The sequence below is a fragment of the Aphidius gifuensis genome, linkage group LG3 (genome assembly GCF_014905175.1).
Source record: "Aphidius gifuensis isolate YNYX2018 linkage group LG3, ASM1490517v1, whole genome shotgun sequence".
NCBI lineage: Eukaryota > Metazoa > Arthropoda > Insecta > Hymenoptera > Braconidae > Aphidius > Aphidius gifuensis.
Window position 1 is genome coordinate 19,408,804 of NC_057790.1, and position 21,203 is coordinate 19,430,006.

Sequence of the window (21,203 nt, forward strand, 5' to 3'; positions counted from 1 at the left end):
GCATATCTTGTCAGTGACCTCCACACAGCATTTGAAACAAATAAAAAAAAAAAATAAATAAAATAAAATAAAATGTAAAATTAATAATATAAAATATATATATATATGTACAATGAACTTTGTGGTGTGTGGCTTTATACATACATATACAATTCAACAAAACATTTATGTATATGTGTGTATATATATTAACATGAATATTGTGGGGCGTAGGCAATTGCTGTAGCAGACAAAACTTACGCCAACACACACACGTATATAAATACTCATACAAATAAACAAGATACAGTCAGTGAGAATTCAGAGGCACTTTAGCTTGCTTTAGCTTATTTCCCCCACTACAATATATATTCATTTCTCGTCGAGTAAGGGCTGAACCGGCCCACGGCCAGGTAAAGCAACACTCGCCGGCTCAAGCTTAACTCAGACCAACGCGAACCTCCCTCGAGCAAAGACACTTTCACTCTTTCTCATTTTTATCTATTTAAACGTACGTATTTATATACAAGTCATTCGCAAAATTTATTTTAGACAAGTGATTATAACAAAATTTAATAATATCATCGTGTGTGATTACGTTTTATAATATATTTTTTTTTTTTTACTCCAAATGGATATATATATTATTTATTATTAATAATAAATATTGGCTCAAACTTTATATGGATATTATTGTGAATGTGTGATATTGAACAAAAATATTTACTCCAGATTGAATGGAAAAATATAATTAAGTGATTGTGTTAATTGTTTTACTTAATGATTTTTTAAAATAAATTTGTGAAAGTGAGGTTTATCTTTTTTTTTTTTTCTATTGGAAAAAAACAAAAAATTAATATTTTTTTTTTATATAATATGATAGCTAGTGAATTCCTCGTAGGACATAATTTAATAATGTAAACGAGGTTTTTTTTTGTTTGACGAAAAAGTTGGCTTAATTAATTAATTTATATTTCGTTTGTGAATGACGTTTTATTATAAAAAAAATACAATGATTCCAAAATTAATAGCTGATCACCGAGTTGATAGTTCGGTTGATCAAAAATATCAACCATGGTGGAGTAGCGAAACAATGATATTAACACCAGACAGTAGTAATTTACATGGTTCATCATTGATGCATCCATCAACACCAGACTCACCAATGTCATGTTTATCGTCACACTCATCACCAAGATCCTCGAGTGTTGGACGATCATGCATGTCTGGTCTACCTAGTCCCTTTCAAATTGCCCAAATTCCACACATGGTACCAAATATGCCAACTATGGATTCAACAGTATCATCAGCTGAACCTGATCTTAATATTGGTAAAATAAATTAAACAGCTTTTCACTAAATATATAGTTAACATATTACTCCAAATTTAAAAATGAAATTATTTTTTAATGTAAAAACAACTACTAATTTGCCAATTAAAAATATATATATATATAAAAAAAGATAGATTAAAAACATATTGCAATATTGATTCAACGGGGTTGAACGAATCAAACAGCGTGACAGTCTTTTAGTGAAAGCAGAAAGTTGTAATACAACGATGCTGTAACTCCAGTATACAACTTAGCAGAGAAAGTAACTCTTTTTCTTAGTTTCCTTTCTCCTTCATTGCTCAGTGCACCGCACAGACATATCACGCATTTTATTTATTTATATTATTAATATATTATTAGCAAATTATTTCATCATTTAATGGATTTTTATTTTTTTTTATTTTACAGAATTTGATGGTACAACTGTTTTATGCCGAGTATGTGGTGACAAAGCATCAGGCTTTCATTATGGTGTACATTCCTGTGAAGGATGCAAGGTAAATTAATATTATTATTTTTTTTTTTGTATAAATGTTTATGCGTATTTCAAATGAAAGAAAAAAAAAATAAAAAAGTACATTGACTTCTTGAAATAACAACTTCTTTCGCTTTCGTTGTGCTCGATATCACTTTATGGGAAAGTAAAAATAAACCGGCTTGGTGAAAGCATTGAATTTATTCACGCTTTTCCATAATTTTGCATAGATTTTTTCTTTTTTAATTTACAATAATCATAATAAATTATATGAGTTATAAAAAAAAAAAAAACCACTATCAGTTTTATTAACTCAAATAGAAAGAGGTTGATTATAATGTACTTGTTTTTTTTTTTTTTTTCATTTTTCTTATTATTTTTCTTTTCAATTCAATAAATATTCAGTCAGAAAAAAAAATAGAAATAATATTTTTAGTCTATTTAGTTATACGTTATTTTGATGAATATATTTAAAAATGAATTGACAAGAAATAATAAGAAATATATTTGTCAGAATGTGTGTGTGTGTGTGTCATCGAGGTTGAAAAATCGTCACGTTATTAAAATTAAGAAATAAATAAGATAGTTAAATAAAAATAAAATAGTCAAGGGTATTTAGAAGAGATATGTAATTTCATTGTCCAAGGTAATATTTCGTTAATTTTGAACCCGGAAGTTTCTCATAATAAACACATATTTATTTATTTTATTTAAAAGAAAAAAAGAAAAATTAAGTTTCAAGGTTTTGGATGGTCCATTGTGACACATTAGTCCGCCGCCCGCAAAATGATTTCATTTGAAGGTCACAGTGGTACCGACAACTATTCAATAATCCATGTTTCGTCGTATCTCAGTTCGATCGTCTGTCGATGTGTTTTTCGAGGACAATAAAAATCGCTTTGTTGTTTAAACTGCATATGTATATTTAAGTTTAGTTTATATGTATATGTAAAATGGTTGTGTGTATGTGTGTGGATGCTAAAAGAAACTAGAGACGTTCAAGTGACCTGTACCACCCGTGGGTCGGTGATGGCCTCGGTGTGGCCAGGTCTATAAAGAGACAGGAAATTCGCGGTGGCCCAGAGACTCAATACTTAAAAACAGTCACATTGGAAAAGCAATATAATATGTGTGATTTTATCCGACCTCGTAACATTAACAATGGAAATACTCACCAGGGGCATGGGTCATGGAAGGTTACGTAAAGAAGCCGGAAAACAACGAAAAAAAAACGGCCTACATCCTCATTTTTTTATTTTTTTTTTTCTACGATATATTTGTGTTCTTTTTAGCTAAAAAAAAATTTCCCAAGGTAAACAAAATCGCGTGAGAAGGATCATCTTCGTTTTTTTTTTATTCTTCTCATTCTTCAGGTAGACCAATTTTTATTTTTCTTATTCTTGTCCTTATGATTTTCTTTTCAACATTTTATTTTTATTTTTTTTTTGTGCGTGAATAAATATCTATTCTTCTATATTGCCCTAGATTTTCAAACATTCAATTGACTATATATGATGAAGTGGAAATAATATTATAATAGACAGATTATTATTTTGTTTATTTATTTGTTTATTTTTTGTAATTCTATGGTGTAGTTAGTTTTTCTTTCGTTAAACCGGTTGGCTACTCAGCGACATCGCGATATTACTTTTGCCCGATTTGAAATTACGAGGGAAGCCGAAGGCCATCGAGTCAACGTCCTCGTGGTCTTGATGGAATCATAGTAGGAGAATTGAAAAGGCAGGCGCGTTTTTCTCCCACTAACTCTACCCACAATATATATTTATATATTTATTTTTATTTATTCTTTTGCCCCTTCTTTTACTTGCAAACAAGATATACTTGCACATTGTGGGTATACTGCATTCAATACTCACTATAGGATCAGAGCAAAAAAACAACTTGCTCATCAGATAAATTTTAGCGCTCAAACTGTGCACATCTTTGTCCATCAAACTATACACTTGTAGCAAAAAAAATAATAATGAAATAAAACCCTACATTTATGTCAAAGTTAAAATAAGTTATTTTTAACTTTGTAAATTACACAGCGGGATATGCTTTTAGTCACCTGAATATATATATGTCTCAGTGGTCCGCGAAATCATTCATTCCAGCCACAATAAGAGAAACCGAAAGGGAAAAAAAAGGAAAAATATATCGGCTGCTTTTCAAGTCAATAAGAATTGGGGAAAGAAATCGTTTCTCTCATGTGGCTTTTTTTTCGAACAGGTAGAAAAATAAAAAAAAGTTTTTGTGTATTTAGATCAAAGAAAGGAAAAACGATGAAAAAAGAAAGATGAGAGAGAAAAAAAAAATGAAAAATATAGGTTTGACAGGGTCTTCCGGAATAATATGAACATACCAGTTTATTATATATGAGTTTCTTTGTAGCATGTCAATTCACATATGCCTGTGCACTCGTGCAGAAAAATAAAAAATTAAATTAAATAACGAAAGAGGTTTTAGAGATAGTGGAGGGTTATGGGGAATAGAGCTGTTCCCACATTGACTAGGTCAGAAACTTATGGCTGGCGCCCGCAAGACGGGTAAAATAATTTGACCTAGCGGTTTTTGGCATCAATTGTCATCATAGTTTTTTTTTTTTTTTTCTATTTCAATTATCAATTATCTTTTTGCACTTAGCTTGAAATTTACATGGGTAAATTTCAAGATACTCCCAGGCATATATGCAATTCAATGACTATAATTGTATAAGTAAATATTTCTTGTTTTTTCGTTGGAGAAAGGGAATAGAACGCGGAAGAGTAGTTTGTTATTAAATTGCTTTCCTAGACTAGGTCGCTCGGTCGTACTACTGTTGCACAAAAACTCATCGTATAATTTAAAAAAAAAAACAAAAATATCAATATCCAATTTTGAATTATTCTAATAATAATATATTAAATATATTTTTAAAAAAATAATACATAAATTTTAATATGTATTTTTAGATCATATTATATTTAGACAATGTATATAGAGTCTCGTGTAAAATATGTTCGAGAATATTCTTAAATCGATAACATAAAAAAAAAAAAAAAAAAGAAAATGAAATGGAAAGAAAAAAAAAATATGTCACATACCAAAACCTATAGTGTATTTAATAAATGTCAGTATCCATATTTGATCGTAGCACTTTTTCTTTAGGAGGGTTGTGTGACTAAAGTAAAATGCAACTATAGGGGTGTAATAAATTTCCCATCTCCCACTTTTATTTTTTTTTATTTTCTCCCACATTTATATACACTCAACTCGCGGTCATCAACCTCGCGAACTAGATACGTCACCCCTCTCTCTTTCACCCACCCTTTGTGTTCCCTCTCTTTAATGTTATATATATATATATATCTATATTTTTTTTTTTACTTTGCCTACTTATATACTTCCACTAGTTGTCAGTATATTCTTGATATATCTATATATATTTTATGCGCCCGCGCACGATCACTTTTGATGTCGTAACGACTCTTGTGATCTCATTTTCATTTGATTGCACTGGTGTGTATTTTTGTATGTTGGGTCAATGACCTCGTATTATACACTCTTTCATTAATCGGGTCAAATTCATTTGCCTATACACTCATGTGTCTATGTGTGTAATCAAAAAAAAAAAAAAGAAACATTACTTATTATCATTAAATTTTATTGTATTTAATTTTTATTTGATTTATTATTTAATTTATAATTCATATAAATATGTTAGATAATATTTTTATATCATTTAACATTATATCTTGTAATTAACAGGAATAAAAAAAAATAATAATAATTTTATATTTTTATATAAATAATTTGCGGTTAATGAACTCGTGGTTATTTGAAAAAATTGTCCTAGCAAAAAATGCACCATACAGCTATATATATATTGCGTGCATATGGATGTTTGGGACATATGGAAAAAGCGCATGCGCCAATGCCACCGTTATTTCATTTAACAAAGTTGACTATTTTCTAACGTTTTTTTTTTTATTATTATTATTTATTTTATCACCATCTTCTTGTGCTTATTATTCTATGTGCTATTTTATTTTTTTTGCTGGATGATCAATTTAACCCTCTCCTTACTCTTTAAAACCTTTTTCATTATTATTTTTTTTTTCTACCTTATTTCAAGTACTCTGACTCGGTGGCGGTCGCACACGCGGTACGTTCTCCGGTCATTGGCCTCATCGGCTTGCAAATCTCTCTATATACTTATGCACTCACTGTACGTGTAATCTTCTTGACTTGTCATGAACAATTTAAACATGCTCCTCTTATTCTCTTCATGTATTTTTTTTTTTGTGAAGAATATCTATATTTAATTTTTTTTTTTTCTTTTTTTATATAACTTATTTTTGATAATGACAATAATAATAAAGTACATGACGCTTGCGTATATATATATTTATGTGGCAGCGAAGGTGTTCACCCCATGACCCGCTTCATATAATGCAACTCACTTCGAAAGATCGATCCACCCTAGATTTTGCCCCGGGTTCATTTGGGGTTACTGCTCTCATCCAAATGGGAATTGTATATTAAAATTTCATTAAATTCAAAAAAAATATATATACATTAATATTTCAACAAATTAATCTTATAATAAATCAGTCAAATTATATTATTTATATAACAAGTAGATATGATAATATAAACTTGTTGTTTCCAAGTTGATAAAAAAAAAAAAAATTTAATTATTGAACGGTGGTTTATATATTTATTTCTGGATTATTTTCGATTTTTGCATTCTGGAAGGTTCACAAGTTAGTGAATAGATAGCTTGATCGGGTGTGTTGCAGTTGCAACGGTACTTCCCCTCACAAATGTTGAGGTAGGTGGGTGAGGTTGCACGTCTGACGTCATTATCACATACACCTATTGGGCAAACGTGCTCTTCTCTACTGCATAAATAAATAATATCCTTAAATGTCCATATTATATATTTACTATGAATTTAATATTAAATATTTGTATTACTTTTAAATGTCTTGTGATATGGCAAAGATATAAATTACACGTGTGTATAATTTATCATAGCTCAACTTGTTTTTTTATTTTTTTGCTTTAATTAAATATTTTATTATATTTAATTTTTATTTACACCCAAAATCAGCGCGTGTGAGCATTATGTATATATATTTTTATAATACACACAGCTTATGTAACACACTGTGGTTTCCTACTCCCACCAAGCTTACTTGCCTATCCTCCCCCAATCACCATATAATATAATATATATATAATTATATATATACATGTTGTTGCCATCTCTATTTTGCTGTTTCTATATCCCTAGTCAACGACCCGAGGTCACTGACCGATCAAGTCCAACTATCAGGAACACTTCCCTTCTCATCTTTAATCTGTCAAATGTCACAGCTATTTTAATCAATTTATTTTTCTTTTTTTTCCATCAATTTTCTTGGTATCTATCATTAAAAATATCTTTCTATTTTAAATTTTGTATTTTTGCTTTTTTTATTGCCAAAAAAAAATATTTATTTTAGCAAATTTTTAATATAATTTATTATAAAATTACAAGAGTATTTGTGGGTGACACGAGTTCACCGAACATTCGAGTGCCTGAAGAAGATTATTGCAAATATCCATTTGTACACATAAAAATATTATAGAATAATTGAAGAAGGGGTGGGGCAATAATGAGGAAAAGTATATATATAACAAAAATGAGTGAGACAAAAAAATTTGTATAAAGATAATGGATTTAACGTAAAAAAAAAAAAAAAAAAGATGGAGAATGAAAAAATAAAAATAAGTAAATAAATAAAATATTGTGGGGCTAATGAGGAGAGGTGATGTATAGAAAAGAGGAGAAAGAAAGACCCGTTAGTAGAGCGGTTGCTGAACGTGATGGTGCGGGTATAGAGTAGGACCGTGATACGAGATTATTACGAGTGCACAAGTGAGATATACGAAAAATCGCGGTGCGCGCAGGGGACTCTCACTTTCACGCGGTGAACTGTGGGTGAATGTCCGGGAATTGGGTCATATGGCCCCCACTTTTGTATGCCTGGTGCTAGAGGCAATGTGCCGAGGCACTATGCTTACTGTAGCTAGTATGAACCAGTCGTCACTCAAACCTCAAGAGTTATAAATCGTTGTCTTTTCATTTGTGCCAAAAACATTAATAATTTTATTTTATTTTATTTTTTACATAATATTTTAAATATTAAGTGACAATTTTAATTAGCTCATTATTAAACAAAGTAAATTAGTGAAATTTAAAAAAAAATAACGTGAAAATACGATTATCAACCGAGAGAGTGTGATTGTGATTACTTTTTTTTTTTTAGTCAACGTTTCTTTATTTTTTTTTTTTGCCTTTTGCTTTTTTTTTTCATCAACTGGATAATATTTTTCTTCAAATTTCTATCCTGAATTTAATTTAATTTGACGTTGACTGAGAATTCCATGGGGTGCTTGTGCGAATGTGATCATACAAGCCCGAGTGTGGGGAGCGCATGTTCCTCCGGGTCTTCTTCTGATAGTGATTGTCAATCTGACGGAAGTTTTGGTGGTGATTCACAGGGTTTTTTCCGGAGAAGTATCCAGCAGAAGATTCAATATCGTCCGTGTACTAAAAATCAACAGTGCAGTATATTACGGATCAACAGAAATCGTTGTCAATACTGTCGATTGAAGAAGTGCATTGCTGTTGGAATGAGCCGAGATGGTAAGTTTTATCACAATATTATTTTTTTCACCTATGATGCTGTATAGTAATTGATGAATCATGTCCCCATTTTGATGAGTCAATATTTATTTACACAATTTGTAACACATTTCATTGCGTCAAATGTTGTTTGAATTCTTTTTTTTTTTTTATTATTTCTTCAATCATTCGAAGGTTCTAGAAATTGGGGTTGCCAGGTTATTGACCATTTACGCAATTTTTCGTTCACCATACCGTGAGTTGACTCGATGTTGCAATTGGCGAAAGTGGCTGATTCGAGAAAGTACACACAAGAGTCATTTCCACTTTGTAAAAAAAAAGAAATAAATACATAATCATAATGTTCATAAAAGTAAATATAGAAAATGAAAAATATTTTATAAATAAAATTTAAAATATATAATAAAAATCATTGGGATTAGGCAAGATGGATTGTAGCAAAAAAATAAATTAAATAATATAAAAATTGCTCGGCTTTGCCCGGGCATGACCTCGGACGAACCCGTGGGTACTCGAGGTCGTTGACCTGGTGCAATAGTACTTGGATACATACTTTGTCCCAATACTTGCAGTTCAACTAATAATAATTTATCAAACTATCAACAATGCATTCTGCAATCAATATAATTCACCTAAAAATAAACAATAGTTTTTTCCTTTTAATTTAATTTCCAGTTTAATTAAATAAATTAGAAATAAAATTAAAAAAAAAAGCCAGCATTGATAATAAAACATTAAATAATCTTATCTAAAATCAAAAAACATAATTTAACTATTAAATATAAACCGAAAATAATTTTTTTTATTGTCATTTGACATAATCTAAAAATTATAACATCTTGATAATGTTGAATCGCGCGAGGTCAATAGTCTCTATTCACGCCTTGCATGAGTCCATATATCTATATAAATAATACCGCTACATTCTCTCACACTTGTATATAAATATATACATACATGCCCCGTGCGCGAATATCCCCTTCTCTTATATACATATATATATACACGACAATCGCACAATCTCACGCTACCTATTCTATATAATTCCCCTAGAGTTTACTCTGTATAACGTCCACTGAACGCGCGCCGCTACTCGACTTAATCATAATAATGATAATAATGATAATAATAATACAATGTAGTACTCCATACTTGAGATATATCGTGCGCCGTCATGTGGCGCTAAAATTTTAACGGAGACCTCGCGAACCTTCTATCTCAAAACTTTTCTCCCACCCATCATATTAATCCCCTTCTTCATAACACTTTATTATATCTATATTGGTATTTTAATACTCCCACTACATAACCTCTATTCCCCCTTAAGTTAATTTTTATTCAGCTGGTCTGACTAAATACTTATGTCTACTACTTAACATCCGCACAACGCGATAAAACTTTGCGTTGATATCATGCCTAATTCAAAAGTTTTAATATACCTTTAATGTTGGATATTAATACTAGTTAAAATGATAAAAATATTAATGATTATTTATATTTATTATTTATTAAACAATAAATTGAGTCAAATTTTTATAATTCGATGAAATTGGATTATTGAATATTTAAAATGAAGCATTACTCACAAATCATTGAGTTGACTTTAATCGTGAGCTCGGTCAAGGTTAAAAGCTCAGGGGTAGTTTACCCTTAGTTGTCATCATTGATACATGGATGGCTAATAGAGGGAAAAAGAAAATTATAAATTTACAATAAAAGAAAAAAAAAACTCAAGGCTTTATATACAGTCATCTGTGTATATTATTTTCATTAAATCTTTGTTTAATTTGTACATAACTTAGTACTTTGTCATTAATATAAACTACTGTGCATGTATGATATATATATATATATGGGTCGTCGATATACATACATGCTATATACGCCTCATGCGGCTGTTGTTTAAAGCAAGTTCAAGGCCAAATGCTTGGCAAAGGCCACACAATCGCATTGAAGTCCGCGCGCGCGATCACAAAGCTCGTGTAGAGGGGATTCACAACCGTTGATGGTTAGAATAAGTGGGAGACAAGGTGGCGGTAAATAAAGAAGGGGCCAAGGGGGTTAATAAAATATATATATATATATGTGTATAAAAAGGGAGGGAGATGGGGAGGGAGACTGTTGAACACAACTTGCGGAACATTATTCAGTCGGCGGTGATGCTGTCTCGCGTTTGCACGCGTTGTCTCGTCCCGTACGTTTAATAATAAATATATATTTTATTATTAAAATAATAAACAAAGTCAATCAAATATTTTTTTTTTAATTGTGCCATTATTACACGTTATTTTATAATTAATTTTTTTTTTTCTAATTTAATTTGGAGTGACTTATGTACTACTTATAGTGTCAGCCAATTTTATGTGAAAAAAAAAAAAAAAAAAAAATTGTTTTTTAAATTATAAAATAATTATTGAATATATATTCTATTTGTGAAGTGTATTTTATTATTATATATGTGAAATATTTAATTTATAACGAGGGATAATAATTCAGTGTTGTGATAAATATTTATTATTTAATTACCACTTTGGATTACTTGAAGAATTTGTAAAAAAAAAAAATTGCAATTTTATTTAAAATACCTAATACAATGCAAATCATGGGTGACGAGTTACCAATCCTCAAAGGGATTCTAAATGGGGTTGTCAACTATCACAATGCACGTAGGTGTTTTTTGTTTCGTCAATTTTTCAAATTAATTTAGATCTTTAAAATTGTCTCGATTGTGGAGTACTTTCTATCCTACCACATGGCGCTTTCATCAATACAAAAGTGTATATATTTTTTATTTTTTTTTTTGTCTTTTAATTTTACTTTGCTGTCGGGCATAATCGTGAAAGTTTTTTCATGTGATTGTATATGTATACATTCGCTTTCCCTCTGAATTTTTTAAAACAAGAATAATAATGAAATGCGTTATTAATAAATAATTTTAATTACATACAAACAATTGTATCAAAAATATTAAAGTTAAAAAAGGAAAAAAAAAAAAATATTGAATTGTTGTTTGGCTGACCTTGCTCGGTCACGGAAACTGTTACTGTTCATATACAATTAATTTCTAAGCATACTGGCACGCAATAACCGATGGTCATCGACGAAGGTCAATACGTTGCATTATGTTATCTCTTCTTTATTGTCAATTTAAAATATTTACCCATGATTCATCATCAATTTATAATATGCATCAATAATCAATAATTTTATAAAACAAATAATTTATTAACATAAATTTTTTTTCTTGTATGATTACAGCGGTTAGATTCGGCCGTGTGCCAAAACGTGAAAAAGCAAGAATTCTTGCTGCAATGCAACAAAGTTCACACAGTCGTTCACAAGAAAAAGCAGTTGCTGCTGAATTAGAAGATGAACAACGTTTACTAGCAACAGTAGTTCGTGCTCACCTTGATACTTGTGATTTTACCAGGGACAAAGTTGCTCCAGTACTTGTAAGAGCAAGAGAAACACCAAACTACACCGCATGTCCACCAACCTTGGTTAGTATTTTATTATTATATTTATTTTATTATTTTAAAAATATTAAAAAAATAGTCAATCATAACTTTTGTTTATTATTCACAAGTCATAATAAGTAATGGAATTTTTATTTTATGCGTAAATATTTTTATTATTTAATATATATATATTGAGACGGAAAATATAACAAAAGTTTATCAAAGTGGCATCACCACTGTATGACCTGGGCCTTGAAAATACGTGAAGGCTCAATAATGCGGAAATTATTTATCAACAACCAGATGTCCTCGAGTTTGACTCTTCAAAGAGGAAGTTGTGACCATGCATGTGTATTCTTTAGCGTATATAAATTGAAAGTCGTGTGTATTTATTCGAGGACATCTACTTAAATTCTTTCGATTTTATATAAATTTTTTTTTTGCCTTATATTAACATAATGATATTGATACAAAAAATTTTTTGGCTAGCGTTTAAATATTAAATAAAAAAAACAAAACAACAATGAAATATTATTAATTTTTTGAATTTTTTGTTTGTTTTGTAATTGTTACAGGCGTGTCCATTAAATCCTAATCCACAACCTTTGACTGGTCAGCAAGAATTATTACAAGATTTTTCAAAAAGATTTTCACCAGCAATTCGTGGTGTTGTTGAATTTGCCAAACGGATACCCGGCTTCAACCTGCTGGCACAGGATGATCAGGTTACATTATTAAAAGCTGGTGTATTTGAAGTACTACTTGTACGATTAGCTTGCATGTTTGATACACAAACAAATAGTATGATATGTTTAAATGGACAAGTGCTCAAAAGGGATTCAATACACAATAGTAATGCTAGATTTCTCATGGATTCAATGTTTGATTTTGCTGAAAGAGTTAATTCATTGAGATTATCAGATGCTGAACTTGGTTTATTTTGTTCAGTTGTTGTTATTGCTGCTGATAGACCTGGTTTACGTAATACAGATCTTGTTGAACGTATGAATAATAAACTTCGTAATGCCCTCCAAACAGTGTTAGCTCAAAATCATCCGCAGCATCCAGATATACTGCATGAATTGCTCAAAAAAATACCTGATCTCAGAACATTAAATACATTACACTCAGAGAAGCTATTGGCATTTAAAATGACCGAACAACAACAACAGCTTCAAGCTCAACAAGCACAACAGCATGCGTCAGCTGCTGCTGCTGCTGCAACACATCATCAGCAACAACAACAACACCATCATCAACAACAACAACAACAGCAACAACAACATAATCAACAACAACAACAACAACATAATCAGCAACAACATATTCATCAACAACAACATCATCATCAACAGCAACAACAACATACTCAACATTGGCCAATGGAAGAAGATCCAACAGCAGCATGGTGTTCCGCATCAGATGTAATTCTTGATGAAGCTGTCAAAAGTCCACTTGGTAGTGTATCAAGTACAGAAAGTACGTGTTCTGGTGAAGTTGCATCATTAACTGAATATCATCATGCAACACCAACAAGTCATCATGCCTCAAGTGCACCACTATTAGCAGCAACACTTGCTGGTGGTTTATGTCCGCACAGAAGACGTGCTAATTCTGGTTCAACAAGTTCTGGTGAAGATGAATTACATCGTGCAAGTTTATCTAAAACACCACAACCACCACAATGTCCACGTTTTCGTAAATTAGATTCACCAAGTGATAGTGGAATTGAATCGGGTACTGAAAAACCTGATAAACCAGCAAGTAGTAGTGCAAGTAGTGCACCAACATCAGTTTGCTCGAGTCCAAGATCTGAAGATAAGGAAGTCGAGGATATGCCTGTATTAAAAAGAGTACTACAAGCACCACCACTATATGATACAAATTCATTAATGGATGAGGCCTATAAACCGCACAAAAAATTCCGAGCACTTAGACATAAAGATAGTGCTGAAGCTGAACCAGTTATTGTACAACATCAACAACAAAATCAGCCACAACAACAGCAACAACAACAGCAACAAAATCATATTCATCATCATCAGCAACAACAACAACAACAACAGCAACAACACCATCAGCAACAACAACATCATCAACAGCAACATCAACAACAGCAACAGCAACAACAACAACAACAACAGTCACAATTACATTTACACTTAACATCACCACCTTCAAGAAGTCCTACATCTATTCAAGCACAATCTTGTCCACAAACCGCAAGTTTATTAAGTAGTACGCACTCAACCTTAGCTAAAAGTCTGATGGAAGGTCCAAGAATGACTGCTGAACAATTAAAACGTACTGATATTATTCATAATTATATTATGCGAGGTGAAACAGCAAGTCCAAGATCACCAATTTCATCACCATCACCTGCTGAACAATGTGCGTCAACGACGACATTGAGTGCTCGCTCACCTCAGGGTCTTTTACAATGTGCGACATCCGGTTATTCAAGATGGCCAGCAACCTCAGTCATTACAACAACAACTGGCGCAAGACATCATCAACAGCAACAGCAACAACAACAGCAACAACAGTCATCTTCCAATTATAATGCTGTTGGTAATTCACCTGCTTCATCACCAAGATATTTATCAGCAGCAGCAACGAGTACAAGTTGTACGAGTCCAAGGCCAACATCAAGTAGTACAACGACTCTTGTTTTATCAAATTGTCCAAATAATATGATGGAATTACAAGTTGACATTGCTGACAGTCAACAACCCCTTAATTTATCTAAAAAATCACCGTCCCCATCACCAAGGCCTCTTGTTGGATCATGTAAGGCATTGTCTCTTGAAGCGTAGTGTTAAAACGCCGTGTGAATTAAGTTATATATATACTCAACTTTGTGTGAGAATAATTAATTAAGCCCACCTTAAACATTCTATTCCAACTCGGAATGGAATCATATATGTATATTTAAACTGTTCCGTGGAGATTCCGCTTCCGTTTGGGACGATTATTTAAAAATGAAAAATTTTAAATATTAAAAAATAAAAAAAAAAAAGTGCCAGGACGCTCTGAGCGCGTGACAAACCAAATAATTTATTATTTAAAAGAATGAAAAAAAAAAAAAAAAAGTAAATAATAAAATAAATACATATGCAAGTTAATGATAATGAATCGCGTTTTAGAGGGTAACGAAAGTTGGGGAAATTGTTTTGTTGAGAAATATATTTTTTTTCTTTTTGCGATGTTTATGATAAATCGTAGTATCGGTGAGACTTGTTTCTCTTCTACTTTTTCCCCGCTGGCCCTCTTTGTCTATTTATAAATAAATAGAGCTGTAAAAAAAAAAAAAAAAAACTAAATATTTTAAACAAAAGGGAATATTGCAAGTAAAAAAATAATTAAAAAAAAAAAAAAAAAAAAGATATGTGTTTTTATGTAACACACAACGTGCGTCTACCGAGGTAAATCGGAGCTATCTTCTTCTGACTGGGAACAATCCACTTTTATCTAAAAAAAAGTGGCCCATTATTCTATGCAATTATGTATTGAATATTACCTTAAAAATTTTAAAAAATTTTAAATATCATTATTACCTATCTAACTGTCAGTGTTATAGGTAAAGAATTAAAAAAAAAAAATTTAAAAAAAACAAAAAAAAATAAATGATATAGTGGATAGCGTACGAAAAAGAAAAAAAAAATTAAAAACCCTTAAAAAATGTTTAAATGTTGCAAAAATAATTAATCTATTACATGTGATAATCATGGATATCGCGCATCCTGTACAGTCTCCACCTCATTCATCAATCATTTACTCTACAATTATTATTAATATTATCATCATTATTATTATTATTATCATCATTATTATTATTATTGAATATATAAAAGAAAAAAAAAATTGAAAAAAAAAAAAATTATTAATTAATATTATTGTATTAAATTTAAGGGTAAAAAATAAAAAAAAATTATAATCGTAAACGTTATCATCTCGTGTGTCTGTATATTCCGTAGAGCCTCGCACGCAAATTGCGTTGAAAATAAAAGAAAAAAAAAATATGAAATATAAAATATAAGAATGTTGTATGCTAATGTTTAATTTGTGTATATGTGTGAATGATAATAAAATGAGTCGGGGCAATTAAATTTGTGGCACATTGAATGTCAACGTGTAAGTTAAAGAACAAGAAAGCCACAAAATTAATATTTAAAAAAAAAATCATCAGAGAAAAAATTATAAAAATAAAAATTATAATGAAAAAACAAAAATTATATTATTAAAAATATTACAAGTAAACAAATAAAAATATCTGAAAATAAAAAAAAAAAAAAACAAAAACAAATATTGTAATTTTTTTTAAACATTTTATTTGTTATTAATTTATTTTATTTTATTTAGATTTTTTTTTTTTTTTTTAATGAGACTGATTGGTCTTTTGTGGCCTCCAGTTTGCAATTATTATTGTACCTTTATACAATGTATCCTGACAGTTGAATGGAGGACGAATTTATAAAAAGGTAAAAAAAAATAAAACAATTTTTCAATGAAAACAGTTATTCAATCAATTAATCATGATTAATCTCAAATATTATGAATTTTGAGTTTAAATATTGACAAATTGATTGGAAGTTAATGATGTTTTGTTGTTCGTGTGAATGCAGAAAATAAAAAAATAAATAACCGAGTCCCTGGATGGAACAATGTGACACTTGTAAATATTAATAAATTAAGATTGTAGGTATATATTTGTAGGCGTGATTGATCTATGAAAAAAAGTAAACTGGCTAATAAAAATAAAATCATTAAATTCGAGAAACATTAAAAAAATAAAAAGAACAACTGAAACAAATAAAAATTTAAATTTCCTCCTTGTAATTATTATCAATTGACGCCGAAAATAATATTAAAAATCAACAGTCCAGTCTCAAAACAATTGTAATTAAAAAAAAACAAAAAAAAAAAACATTTAATTATTATCTTTACAATTGTATAATTAATAATTGTACCACAGAGTCATTCCCAATTATAAATTACACTCGCGTTAAAACATCCACAAAGCACACTGATTGTTGTTTTATTTTATTTATATATTTTTGTTGTTTCCCTTGCTATAATAAAAAAAAAAAAAAAAACCATTAATCCAGCCGTCAAATCACCAGTTTCAATTGCAAGGTAAATAAAAATCATAAATTCATATAATATACCTTGCAGCTGAAACTAAATGCTGGAATTGTATTGCGCGAGTTATATAATCACATTGCGGTGATTCACATTGACCAATATCATTAATTAAAAAATTTAAATTGGAGGAAAATAATAATAAAACAAATGACATATAGATTTAAAAAAAAGAAAAGGCTAATAAGAAAATGAAATTTAATAAATGCACAGTACTCAGCAAAGGGAAATTTTACAAAAAAAAAAATATATATGTATATGAAAAGAAATTTAAAAACCCTAGCATTGATATTCGTAATACTGTTAAACATAAAATACACATTATGAATTATTATAGTAAACAATACATAAAGTATGATATATTTCTCTATCAATTAAGAAAGAAAATACTAAATAATGAAAATAAAAAACAGTTGTTGTTTCTGGTGAACAAAAAATATAATGACAATTTGAAAATAAAAAAAATTGATAAGTTATTCGAATGAATAAAAAATAGCCCTGCATATTGCCCAGTGAGCACGTCATTTTGTACGCTTGGGAGTTGTGAAGTGGTTTGAATAAACATTGTCTGGTGAATTATACATAAATATTTGAATTTTGATTTATTTAAAATACCCTTAAACCTTATATAATGTTTTTTATTTAAGTTCAAATAGTTTTTATACATAGATGCAGTCAACTGATGATTTTTTCCAATCATTGAAAACCTTGCTGATCATTCCAACCTCATTATTTTGCTTGTTTTTAAACGGAGTACAGATTCATCATAAAATATAACTTACTTCTTCTATATTATAATTCCCCAATTAATTTGAAATTTTTATTTTTTTTTTTTTTTTAAATAAAATGCTATTTTAACAGGAACATATAACTAGCAAGGAGGTATTTCATATAATTCATAACTTACTTCTTCTATATTATAATTTCCTAATTAATTTAAAATTTTTGATTTTTTTTTTTTAAAAAAATATGCTATATTAACAGGAACATAGACCTAGCAAGGAGGTATTTCATATATTCTATAATTTACTTCCTCTATATTATAATTCCCTAATTAATTCAATATTTTTATTTTTTTTTTTTGAAAAAAATATGCTATTTTAACAGGAACATAGAACTAGCAAAGAGGTATTTCATATATTTTATAACTTACTTCTTCTATATTATAATTTCCTAATTAATTTGAAATTTTTATTTTTTTTTTTTTGAAAAAAATATTCTGTTTCAACAGGAACATAGAACTAGCAAAGAGGTATTTCATATAATTTATAACTTACTCCTTCTATATTATAATTCCCTAATTGATTCAATATTTTTATTTTTTTTTCAAACAATATGTTATTTCAACAGGAACATAGAACTAGCGAAGAGGTATTTCATATATTTTAGAACTTACTCCTTCTATATTATAATTCCCTAATTAATTTAATATTTTTATTTTTTTTTTTTGAAAAAAATATGCTATTTTAACAGGAACATAGAACTAGCAGAGAGGTATTTCATATAATTTATAACTTACTCCTGCTATATTATAATTCCCTAATTAATTCAATATTTTTATTTTTATTTTTTTGAAAAAAATATGCTATTTTAACAGGAACATAGAACTAGCAAGGAAGTATTTCATATAATTCATAACTTACTTTTTCTATATTATAATTCCCTAATTAATTTGAAATTTTTATTTTTTTTTTTTGAAAAAAATATGCTATTTTAACAGGAACATAGAACTAGCAAAGAGGTATTTCATATAATTTATAACTTACTCCTTCTACATTATAATTCCCTAATTAATTTGAAATTTTTATTTTTTTTTTTTTAAAATAATATGCTATTTTAACAGGAACATAGAACTATCAAGGAGGTATCTCATATAATTTATAACTTACTTCTTCTATATTATAATTCCCTAATTAATTCAATGTACGTATTTTTTTTTTTTTTGAAAATAATATGCTATTTTAACAGGAACATAGAACTAGCGAAGGGGTATTTTATATATTTTATAACTTACTTCTTCTATATTATAATTTCCTAATTAATTTGAAATTTTTATTTTTTTTTTTTTTAAAAAAAATATTCTGTTTCAACAGGAACATAAAACTAGCAAAGAGGTATTCCATATAATTCATAACTTACTCCTTCTATATTATAATTCCCTAATTAATTTAATATTTTTATTTTTTTTTTTTGAAAAAAATATGCTATTTTAACAGGAACATAGAACTAGCAAAAAGGTATTTCATATAATTTATAACTTACTCCTTCTACATTATAATTCCCTAATTAATTTGAAATTTATATTTTTTTTTTTTGAAAATAATATGCTATTTTAACAGGAACATAGAACTAGCAAGGAGGTATCTCATATAATTTATAACTTACTTCTTCTATATTATAATTCCCTAACCAATTCAATATTTTTATTTTTATTTTTTTAAAATAATATGCTATTTTAACAGGAACATAGAACTAGCAAAGAGGTATTTCATATAATTTATAACTTACTCCTTCTATATTATAATTCCCTAATTAATTCAATATACGTATTTTTTTTTTTTTTGAAAATAATATGCTATTTTAACAGGAACATAGAACTAGCAAAGAGGTATTTCATATAATTTATAACTTACTTCTTCTATATTATAATTCCCTAATTAATTTGAAATTTTCATTTTTTTTTTTTGAAAAAAATATGCTATTTTAACAGGAACATAGAACTAGCAAAGAGGTGTTTTATATAATTTATAACTTACTCCTTCTATATTATAATTCCCTAATTGATTCAATATTTTTATTTTTTTTTCAAACAATATGTTATTTCAACAGGAACATAGAACTAGCAAAGAGGTATTTCATATATTTTAGAACTTACTCCTTCTATATTATAATTCCCTAATTAATTTAATATTTTTATTTTTTTTTTTTGAAAAAAATATGCTATTTTAACAGGAACATAGAACTAGCAGAGAGGTATTTCATATAATTTATAACTTACTCCTGCTATATTATAAATCCCTAATTAATTCAATATTTTTATTTTTATTTTTTTGAAAAAAATATGCTATTTTAACAGGAACATAGAACTAGCAAGGAAGTATTTCATATAATTCATAACTTACTTTTTCTATATTATAATTCCCTAATTAATTTGAAATTTTTATTTTTTTTTTTTGAAAAAAATATGCTATTTTGACAGGAACATAGAACTAGCAAAGAGGTATTTCATATAATTCATAACTTACTTCTTCTATATTATAATTCCCTAATTAATTTGAAATTTTTATTTTTTTTTTTTGAAAAAAATATGCTATTTTAACAGCAACATAGAACTAGCAAAGAGGTATTTCATATAATTTATAACTTACTTCTTCTATATTATAATTCCCTAATTAATTTGAAATTTTCATTTTTTTTTTTTGAAAAAAATATGCTATTTTAACAGGAACATAGAACTAGCAAAGAGGTATTTCATATAATTTATAACTTACTTCTTCTATATTATAATTCCCTAATTAATTCAATATTTTTATTTTTTTTTTTTTGAAAAAAATATGCTATTTTAACAGGAACATAGAACTAGCAAAGAGGTATTTCATATATTTTATAATTTACTTCCTCTATATTATAATTCCCTAATTAATTCAATATACGTATTTTTTTTTTTTTTGAAAATAATATGCTATTTTAACAGGAACATAGAACTAGCAAAGAGGTATTTCATATAATTTATAACTTACTTCTTCTATATTATAATTCCCTAATTAATTTGAAATTTTCATTTTTTTTTATTGAAAAAAATATGCTATTTTAACAGGAACATAGAACTAGCAAAGAGGTGTTTTATATAATTTATAACTTACTCCTTCTATATTATAATTCCCTAATTGATTCAATATTTTTATTTTTTTTTCAAACAATATGTTATTTCAACAGGAACATAGAACTAGCAAAGAGGTATTTCATATATTTTATAATTTACTTTTTCTATATTATAATTGACTAATTAATTCAGAATTTTTATTTTTTTTTTTTGAAAAAAAAAAGCTATTTTAACAGGAACATATAACTAGCAAGGAGGTATTCCATATAATTCATAACTTACTCCTTCTATATTATAATTCCCTAATTAATTT

General features: G+C 28.3%; 1 protein-coding gene across 4 annotated transcripts in view; it reads left to right on the forward strand.

Annotated features, from left to right (window-relative positions):
• The window catches only part of LOC122852472 (ecdysone-induced protein 75B-like), a 98,656-nt gene extending 82,082 nt beyond the window's left edge, over window positions 1-16,574 (forward strand). For 2 of the 4 annotated variants that reach the window (XM_044152305.1, XM_044152306.1), the window contains exons 2-5: window positions 1,722-1,810; window positions 8,323-8,467; window positions 11,726-11,967; window positions 12,501-16,574. In XM_044152305.1, coding sequence (XP_044008240.1) covers window positions 1,722-1,810; window positions 8,323-8,467; window positions 11,726-11,967; window positions 12,501-14,741 — 2,717 coding nt within the window. In that variant the 3' untranslated portion in view covers window positions 14,742-16,574. Of the gene's footprint in view, window positions 1-873; window positions 1,311-1,721; window positions 1,811-8,322; window positions 8,468-10,592; window positions 11,134-11,725; window positions 11,968-12,500 lie in introns of those variants that run through there. The other 2 variants (XM_044152304.1, XM_044152307.1) reach the window with 2 other exon arrangements.
• Window positions 16,575-21,203: the final 4,629 nt, after the last annotated feature.